The 10715-nt window shown below is 29.7% G+C and overlaps 1 protein-coding gene across 2 annotated transcripts; it reads left to right on the forward strand.

Annotated features, from left to right (window-relative positions):
• Nucleotides 1–678: 678 nt before the first annotated feature.
• Nucleotides 679–10178, forward strand: LOC107452912 (uncharacterized). Of its 2 annotated transcripts, none has more exons than XM_016069543.3 (3): nucleotides 679–914; nucleotides 2378–2465; nucleotides 9219–10178. In XM_016069543.3, exons 2-3 carry the CDS (start codon nucleotides 2387–2389, stop codon nucleotides 10079–10081), a joined length of 942 nt encoding a protein of 313 aa, XP_015925029.1. In that variant the 5' UTR covers nucleotides 679–914; nucleotides 2378–2386; the 3' UTR covers nucleotides 10082–10178. The 2 variants fall into 2 exon arrangements, with proteins under 2 accessions (XP_015925029.1, XP_015925037.1); XM_016069551.3 differs by lacking the exon at nucleotides 679–914 and adding an exon at nucleotides 1110–1285.
• Nucleotides 10179–10715: the final 537 nt, after the last annotated feature.

The following is a 10715-nucleotide window of genomic DNA, read 5'->3' on the forward strand; positions in this document are numbered from 1 at the left end:
ACCGTAAAGTCTTCAATTGCAGCGCAGGTCGTTGGATTAAAAACAAAGAGAGCCATCCCCTCAGCAGAGGATCAAAAAACCGTCACAGTTTCACAGACCGCCGCCAATATCCTACTGCTCCTGTGCGATGTAAATAAACTACACATACATACATATTCAGACTTGTGAGGTCATTACAAATACGGTTTAAGCCCTTCAAAGTTGAATCGTAGTAGTAGTTGTTTATTTACGTTACGCTAAAGCAGCACAATGAGCTATTGGTGACGGTTTGGGAAACATTCCAGAAGATGATCCGAAAGCATGCCATCAACATTTTGATCCTCTGTAGAAGGGATGGTTGGAATACCCCCGCTTTGGTAATCCAACGACCTACGCGCGAAGTTAAGCACTTTACAGTAGAACAGTTTATCAAGGAACAATGCCACACATCATCGTCCTTTGTAGTCTGATCGATGTGGTCACCCATCCCTTTCAAGTTAAAGAAGAGATAACACAAATTTTATAAGGCTAGCATAAAGATGCATCCAGGGTTACGATCGATATGAACCTGCTACCTTCACTATGCTAAGCATTTGGTAGGAAGGGGAGACCACTTGGCAAAGATGGCATGACTTTATGCAATGAAAGCAACTAGTGAATGGAAGATATTGTTTATTGGAAGCTTCTTTAATGTATTTCATTACTTATGTAATCACTTTCAGTGCAGGCCAGACATCGCGCGTAATGGATAATGCATTTGTATCCGACTTCAGACCACTTTTAATGTAATTCAGCCTTTAACTGGTCTTAACTTCAACTAAACCCGGTTAATAGTAGTGCTTCTTAAATATTTTTACTGACTTTAAGATAGAAAACTCCTGCGGCGTGGGAGTTTGACAGTTTCTGTTCTCTGATTTGTTCTGACTGGATTACAGGTTTGTTACTGTTTTTTTTTTTAATTTATGCACTATTTAAAGTAATAAAAAACGCATTAGATTTGTATTATCATGAAACATTACGAAAGTTAATGGAAATCTGCTTTCAAATTACGTTTTAATATGTTTTACAAAGCTATTTTATTATGATTTGAGTTTTTCTTCAGTTTAAATAGAAGTAATTCACATGTTTCCATTCTTTAATGCACTAGTACATTGCAATTCGAAAATATTTTTAGAGGAGTCTTAATTAGATTGAAAAATCAAACTACATTTTATTGCTATTGAAAAACAATGAAAGCACAGAATAGAATACTTCAGTGCTCTAATTTTATAAAAATAATTAATTAAAGTTCTTGTTATTCGATAAGGTGAGTTTTTGACACAAAAGTTGAGTAAATTTAATGCAGATATTTTTTATATAGAATTTTACAGTCTAGATTCTTACAATGTGTGGTTTTTTCTTATAACAACATTTATGCCAGACATTTTTATAAAGATTCTGAAAATATATCTTAAAGTAAATCATTACAGAACAAACTCTAAGAAATCAAACAACTGAATTTATAATATTCACTCAAAATTTACTATATATTCGTAGTTTTTTACATGAGTTGGAGAAATCTCGATTAAGTCCAATTTCTGAAAAACACGTTTTAACAAACTCCACTATTCCGATTTAGCTTGATATTATCGAAGATATTCTGTGAGGTTCCTGTCTTGAGCGATATTGTTAACGATATTCTATGTCTCCTTGTCTTGGCCTTCTGCGATCATTTTAGTAATTTCAAGATGTTCAACATACTTTTTATTGACGAAAAAACGTGATTCTGTTTCTCCTTATCTTAACCGTCAACGATCATTTAGTAATTTGGCATCGTTTAACAATAATACTACTTTCAGTAATATAGTGTATAGTTTAATTGTGACATAGTTTAATAATTTAACGATAATACTACTTGTTATTCTGTTTGTCTGTCTCGACCATTTGCGATCATAACGTTCTTGTCTTGACCGATATTGTTGACGATATTCTGTGTGTCCTTGTCTGGACCATCAACGATCATTTCTTTAGTAATTTCGCGATGTTTCAACGATAATACTTTTTACTGACTAAAAAATGTAGTTCTGTTTCTCCTTATCTTAACTGTGAACTATCATTTAGTAATTTGGCACAGTTTAACAATAATACTACTTTTAATAATATAGTGTATATTTTAATTGTAATATAGTATTATAGTTTAATAATTTAACAATAATACTACTTTTTATAGAGTAAGATGTTATTCTGTTTGTCTCGACCATTTATGATCATTTCTTTGATAATTTTACAAGTTTTAACGATAATACTCTTCTTCTTTTTTTTTTTACTGAGTAAGAAAATATTGTCATTTTTGCCTCAATCATCTTCAATCACTTATTTTAATAATTTTACAAAGTTTAACTATAATACTTTCTTTTAGAATAAGAAAATGTTGTTTTATTTCCTTGTCATCGGTTCCTTATTACAAGTGATGAGCGTACAATGCATCAACGGCGATGAAGTAATTGGTAAGCTTTATAGTTTAATCATTATAAGCTAGCATTTTTGTCTTTAAATACAGGACTTCGAATTTCTTGTTGTATTTTAATAACAATCGTTCAATTACTTGAAAAAATTTATAATAATTATCAGCTTAAATTCAATCGTAAATAAATATTAATTGCAATATTAATTGCAATAAATATTAATTGCACTGTCTAAGTAAATTCATTGGCAAGGTGTAAATTGTTAAATTCTGCGCATCGCTAAAGCATTTTGTCATTGAGATAAAATTTTCATTCTTATTTTTTTTTTTGAAGTATTAGTCTAATTATCATTAAATTAATTTAATTTATTATGATTTAATTTCATGATATCTAATTTTAAATTTATTTTGTTGAATTTTCAGAAGCCTCATCTTTTGTACCAAACCGAATTTACACTTTTAATTTACTCTCCAATTTTTTAAATCTTTGAGCTATTGAGTACTAGAACAATGTTTATAAATTTTGAGAACTTAATATCTTATTTTTTAGAACACTGCCGAGCCTTTTAGTTAAGCAAATTTAGCAGATCCCTAATGATTCACACCCTCTGCAGAGGATCAAAATTGTGATGGCATGTCTTCGGATCATCCTTAGGGATGTTTCCCAGACAGTCGCCAACAGCCCATTGTGCAGCTCTAGTGCGACGTAAATGAACTACAACAACAACAACTACACCCGTTGCACGTACATCGTAATATAACTAATATATTCTATTTTTAATGTTATAACGAATCTCATTATGAATATTATTCATATGTCTTACAGGACATAAATCCGTAAAGCTTCATTTGTAGTCCTAGGCGTAGCATAAGCACAGTTTTTATTTTTAAAAAACAGTATTTTACATATTATACTATTACAAAACAGTATTGTACTTAAAATAGTATAACAGTATTATACTAGAAGTTTTTTGCATAGATTTACGTATAAATGCGCCTACATATAAAAAATAAATATGCATCTATGCATAACACTTAAAAATACAAATAGTTTTCTAAAAATAAAGTGTGCCCCTTCATGTTACGCCTATGTTCGTAGTGATTACTTACAAAATGGCGAAAATTTTCCAATATTAAAGCTTCCTTGTTTTTTCTTTTTGACAAACTTTATTTCCTGTAGGTAAATTGCTAGTGAATAAAATAAAACTAATTTGAAGACATAAACTATTGTAGTAAATTCAATATCTGAACACGAATGTTTGACCAGATTTCTTAAGGTTTTAAGCCATATATAAGTACTAGTAACTTCCAGTATAATATAGATACCTTACTTTTCTAGTAGAATTTAAGTCAATTTATTTCCATTAAAATTAAGTTGATATTCTTTGTTTAGTATTCATTTAATGTAAGATTACGCAATTTTGTTTTACTCTTACTAAAAAAAAAAAGGAAATTTAATACTACACATACAAATATACTGGGAGTTAGTTCTGGAAATGCATTGAGGAAAAAAATCATGCCTTTTATTAAATGCTCATTTTATTTTGCTATTTCCTTGTTTTGGTTATTCAATTCCAGTATATTAATCACTGTTTAAATTTCTAAAAAAATGTTTACATGTTAAGAAACATATTATGCTGTTCCTTAGATTCTACATTTAATGAGTTTGAGTTATAATATACTTTAATTTTATAACTCAACCAATGTTTATAAATAATAAGTCAATTAAATAAAAAATATAATTTTTGTTTAAATATTTTTTAAAAAAATTGAAAAAGAAAATTGAGAAGAGCTACCTATAATAAGTCAGTATCAAGGCTTCTACTAGTCTTACACTTTTAAACAGTTTGAATTTCTTGTTCATAAATTTCCAACCAAACTTCCTCTAATAACTTTTTGAACTAATCTTTCCGCAAAACCTGCCGCTTCATAATGTTTTTAATCACATTATCGAATTTAGAGCCATTTCGATTAACATATCATCTTACAGATTCCTCTGATTAAGTTTAGTTTAATTCGAATGTCAATACACAGGATCTGCTTGTAGAGGTTGTCAGTAACTTTTAAAAAAATAATAATTTATTAATCGAATCATCACAACGTATTGTAAGATTTCAAAATAGGCTCCTGTTGCCGCGATGCATAGTTTAAAGAGAAATTTCCGAAAATCGAAAGAGCCACGTTTTTTTTATAATGTCCTAAAAATTCTTGCAAAAGCCTGCTTCTTTGATTTATCAATTGTCTTGGAGCTATCTTTTGGTGACAAGTTTTCGAAAGCGAAAACAACGTGGAATGGCAAGATTCGTTGGTTTAAGTTAAGAATCGGGGACCCTTCTGATATTTAGCAATGTGAAAACATGCCTATGTATATACAAATGAAAATAAAGAGCAAATCACACAATGGTAAACAGGAATTGTGGTAACCCGAAGCTGGCTTCATTAAAAGCAAGAGACAGCCAGAAAAGAATATCGTGGTTACTAGAAACTGAGTTTCAACAAAATTTTACAATTGAAATTTCTTGCCAAACCAAGCAGCCCTTTATTTTACACTTTAAGACTAGTTTGTCAAGGTTAAGTTTCCAAAAAACACTGGTTCTGTCGATCGCACAAATCATATTTTTCCGGTGGTGGGTCGTCAATGGCTTTCAAAAAAAAAGCTTTTGTTATTAATATACTTGGTATTCCTATAAATAGCCATCATTTAAAAGACGTCTCTTTAAAAATTTCCAATACGTATACAAAACTTGATGGTAATGCCTCCAGCGCTGCTTGGTGGCTCGCAGGGAACAAAAACTATAAATTCAATGCAATGCATGTATAGCAAACGGCCAAGCTCCACCAATCTAAGAATGTAGTTACTGAGTATTAATGGTGATATTGCATTTCGAACAAACCGTATTTCTTCATTTTGTATTTCATAAAACGTAATACTCTCTGTTTCGAAGAATAGAGTGAGTAAGAATGTATCTCTTATAAAGATTATTCGAAATCTTACTGTTGAGAATTATCGTCTGCTTAATTTTTAACTTTAATCTAGTTCACAAAATTAAGTTGCTATAGTAACGGTTTGTTTTGCTTTTTTGTGCTTATTCGTTCTTTTTTGTGGAGAAGAAATAAAATTACTTTGAGTTTATTTTTGAGCATTAATATATTTTTATTTACGCCATTTTATATCTGAGTGTTTCGAAATTTATTGATGAAGCTAGTATTTTATATTTTTGTAAACAGAACTGTAAAATAAATAATTTTGTGTGTTGTAAGGTGTTTTTGGAATAATCAAGAGCACTGACATGATTAACTAATTCTGATTCTAAGTGCAAAACTACCTACTGGGAAAATTGAAACAAACTTAATTTAAAAAGAGTTAACATAATTCAAAACATTAAAAACCCATGAGATGGTAAAATGTTCCTTCATATATGCACTTGGTCGTTATAATAAGTTATTTGTCAATTTATAATAAAAATTAAGATTCCTCATATTGTAATCAGACTGCATTTTACTGGCCAGAAAGTTGCATGGTAGGATTCAGTTTCCATCAGACGTCATTAGTGTAACTTTAATAAGTCATTAAAGGATTAAATTATTTTTGTATCCCTAATTTAAAACCATTTACCTGTAATGCTTTTCATACTCTTCTCTGCTACTAAGTTTTTTGATTAGTTTCTAAATTTAGAGTTAAAAAAATCGAAAGAAAAGTTTTTTTTATTTATTATTATAACGTGATTCTATGATTCTATCTAATTACGGTATATTTCAGGATAATCTTACAAAAATCGGTTTATAAACATGTAAACCGTTTTACAATTATATTTTGGTGCAAATTAATATATTATAAATTAGAGATTCTTTAAATGATTAAAAACTTAATGATAAGCATCAAGCCCAACAACTTTACATCAATTTACCCTGTTCAAAAACTTTTTTTAATGTTATATACAATTTTTAGTTTGCTCTCATATTTTTTTATATATGTAAAAGCTTTCTTAGAAACAATACTTTAAATCGCGTTCGAAAAAATTCATGAAAATTTAAATTTATTTGAGGATATTTAAAAAATTAAAGCTTTTGAGATATACTGTAAAACAACAAATTTAAAGAATCCAGAACATAATCTGTATTAGATTCAATAACGATAGCAGTTTTGTTACACGGATCCAGCTCCACAATGGATTTTACTTCCTCATCCGCTGAGACCCACAAAAATAGTCTTCACCAAACTAGGACAAATTTAAATTTTCACACTTTGTAAAAAAATTTGCAATAAAATAGAAATTTTTATGTGTTTTTTTTCAACGGTCGACTTATACGTCAGACATAACAAAAATTTGCTGTCTCGTAATCACAAATAGGAGTAGATTTATGCATTCGAATATATTATTAGTGAAAAAAACATAGCAAAAAATACTTAAAATGGCAATAAATTTCTTACAATTAAAGAACTAGTTCATAAATAAATATGATCCTTTCAGCATGTAATATTTCAGATCCATTTCCTTGGCATTTCTGTGGGTTTCAACGTCTACGACATATTTTTTAAAAGTTAGACTGCTAACAATTCACGAATATAATTATCCAATGTTAAACTTTCCTACTCCATAGTACATCCTATACAGTGAGCAAAAAAAACTCTGAATAACTTTTGATCTAATGATCGGATCTTCATGTTCTAGGACTCAGTCTTTTAATGGCTCGAGAAGATGACCTCAAATATGCAAAGTAATATGTACAGACGATATTTAAGTTCGAAATCAGACGCAAAAACGCACTTTGTCTGAATAAACATACCTTTTTTTCGACGGATTTGGATTTTTGACCGTCAAATGATTTTGACTTTTCGCAAAATATTTTAACAAGTGCTAGGCAAAAACTAAAGTTTTTCGAATTTTTGGTAATTTTGACAACATTTTAAGGACTTCACAAGAGTTTGTGGTCGAAGGGGTATTTCATATAAACTTTTGAATTATATTCATGTAGTGGCACGGAAAATAATTTTTTATCAAATTTGCAAAGCAATTAAAAATAGCTCGAAGTTAACACGCCTACTAAGAGCTCTAAAGTTCTTATTCGGACTCTAACATTTGATATAATTTCTCTGCCATATTCAAGAATCATGCATTTGAATTGGCCTAATGGGTGAAAAATTAACTGTTAAATCTGCATGTACCTGCTACCAGACAAATGTAAACAGATTTAGCAATTTGAGTAAATAAGGTTTGTGTTGACAGTGAGAAATAATTTGTCCAGAACCATTCAATGGGTAATATTTGTATATCCCTAGCTTTCATTTGAAGATTAAATAAGACAAGTTTTTTGAGTAACTGACTGTTTATTACTTGCATCGTTCTTCCACTCCAGAAACACTGAGATTTCCACATGGATCCTTCATCCACTATGATCTTCATATTTAAGACTTCGCAAAATAAATAAATGTTGTAAGGACTACTACAAAAACCTTCCGATAAACCTCAATGCCTACAACAATATATCATACCTGCCAACCCTTCCGGATTTTCCGGAAGATTTTATTTTCATATTTAAAGTGGTAGCAATACTCAGGTTATTCCAATCAACTTTTCGAATTATAATGATAATTATAGATGAGTCTGACCACCACTACATATAAATAATTACAATAAATATATGAAAGCATAATAAACTTTACGCAAGCGAATTTCAACTGGATCAAAATATAAATATATTTTTGAGTCAGATTGTTTTTCGTTTATTGTTTTACAGCCACTCTAAGAATCCATTCTCGGAAGGAGTGGAAGTTGGCAGGTATGATATATTTCATACACATCATCCACTCAAACCTTCAATAACTACAACAATATATTTCATGCACATCATCCACTCAAACCTTCAATCATGAGAGAGCTTTCTACTGTACATCGAAAATAGGAAAATAAAATAAAAAGTGTGAGAATCCTTATAACGTTAGTAAATTTGCATTCTTAAATTTATATTAGTGCAAAGTGGGCAAAATGTAAAACGGACCAAAGTTGTTATAATTTGATCTAATGAAATGATTTTCACGTTCTTGGGCTCAGTATTAGGATTCAAAGGGATGACCTCAAATATGCTAATATTCATAAGAGTAGACGATATTTTAGGTTACAAAATCGAACATAAAAATATACTTTCTCTCAATAAACAGACCTTTTTTCGACGGATCTAGCTCCCAAAATATAGATGGGGGGGGGGGTGAGCCACAATCTGCGAAATACGGTCACTAATTTCTCAGGAGGGTTCAATGTTTGATTTCCTTAATTTTAATTTTAGTTTTTGCGTATTTCACCATGTTTCTATCACTTTTTAAACTAATTGGAAAAATTTTGCATTCTATTATAAAATTTGTTTAGTAAATGATAAAGCTGTGTAAAATATAACTTCCCGTGAATATTTTTTTTAAATTTTATTTAATAATTGTCAAAAAAAACTTCTGAAGTATAAAGTATACAACTTTTTACATCATTTTAAAGAATACATATTTAAATGGCAAAATTCAAAAGAAATGGGTCAAATAGTTTCTGAGAAGTCGAATTTTTAAGAAATCATATCTTAAATAGTCTTGTTCGTTTGGAAGGTATATAGCTGAATATAGTTGTATATAGCTGAAAAATTCTAAAATTTATATAAAATAAAATTCTGATTTTGAATGTTATCTAATATTTTTAACCACTTCTGCTAATTTTCCTATGCTTACCTGGCGTTACATTACATACATAAGCTTAAACAATATTTCTAGATAAAACAAATCATAGTAAATCAAAAATTACTAAATTTTTTTCAGATGGCGCAGAGAAGGAAGACATTGATGACGTGGTTGATTGGTCAAACAACGAACTCGAAAATGTTCCTCAAAAAGATTCTGACTTTTCAGAAAGAACTTGGTTTGAGAAGGAACGAGCTAAATTAGAATTAATAATATCAAAGTACCAAGAAGAATCAAGTATACCAAAAAAATTTCCTGACCTTCAAAATTTCTTTCTGGAAGTCAAAACAAATACGAATATACCCGTAGAAAATGGTGCGATTGATGTTCTGAATTTTCTAAATGAAATCAAATCTAACGAGGTCGCACCTGCAAATACTCTTACAATTGATATTCAGAAGTTACTTAATGAAATCGAATCTAATGCGGATATACCTGAAGAAATGGGAACATTTAATATCCAGGATCTCCTAAATGAAATGGAATCTAATACTGATATACCTAAAGAAATGGGAATATTTAATATCCAGGATCTCCTAAATGAAATAAAATCTAATACGGATATACCTGAAGAAATAGGAACATTTAATATCCAGGATATTCTAAATGAAATCGAAGCTAATACGGATATACCTAAAGAAACGGAAACATATGACATTCACAATCTTCAATATGAAATCGATTATAATACAAATATACCTAAAGAAACTGAAACAATTGATATCCAGTATATTCAATATGAAATCGAATCTGATCTAAACGGACATCACAGTTCAATCTATACAATTCGAAAAACTGCTGGCTTTATTGGTATCATAATAACTGTTATGCTTGCTCCTTTTATCATTTATAATAAATTTAAAGCACGAAAGGATTTAAAATTAAGATTATTTGTTATTTCAAGAAAATCTGAGGATAAGAAGCCATTATCAAGCGTATAATATTCTATATAAGCAGTTTCCCTAGTTACGATTTTTTGCATTTTGAAATTTTTGCAATGTTCTGAATTTCAAATTAAAGTTTTTATTTCCATTGAAAGATATTTCTGTAATTATTTTATTTAGTACTGGTTTCTGCAAACTCAAAATAAAAAAGATGATATAAAAATAACTTTTGATCTTTTTCCGAAACTATCCGGAACAAAAATGCAGTCTTAATTGTTTACTTAAATATTCTTATCAATTTGTGCAGATATTGTAACTTACGAAATCAGACCCAGAAACGTACTATTTCTGAATAGATATATCTTTTTTTGACATATTTGAATTTTTTACTTTAAAATATGAGGGAAAGCAACTATCTAAGAAACATGGTCTGCAGCGTGTCTACCACAACAATTATTCAATTCCAATTCACAAGCATATAAGACATGTTAATAAGATTCTATATTGGAGAATCTTTTTTATAAATGAAAATTGGCATTGTCGATAATCCTCTTCCCACATTGGTGACCCAGACGTGAGTTAAACTATCCTACCTCGAAAGACATGCCTACTTCAATTTGAATATGCCTACTTTGATAGATGGTTCACAATGAATAGTTGACTTGCAATTTGTGACTCCCAATATTGTCCA

The sequence above is a fragment of the Parasteatoda tepidariorum genome, chromosome 4 (genome assembly GCF_982258835.1).
Source record: "Parasteatoda tepidariorum strain Cologne lab strain chromosome 4, Ptep-v5.0, whole genome shotgun sequence".
Taxonomy (NCBI): domain Eukaryota; kingdom Metazoa; phylum Arthropoda; class Arachnida; order Araneae; family Theridiidae; genus Parasteatoda; species Parasteatoda tepidariorum.

Coding starts and splice junctions, on each gene's coding strand:
- LOC107452912 (XM_016069543.3), top strand. CDS start 2,387: ATGTTGTTTTATTTCCTTGTCATCGGTTCCTTATTACAAGTGATGAGC. Junction 2,466..9,218: donor CAACGGCGATGAAGTAATTG/GTAAGCTTTATA, acceptor AATTTTTTTCAG/ATGGCGCAGAGAAGGAAGAC.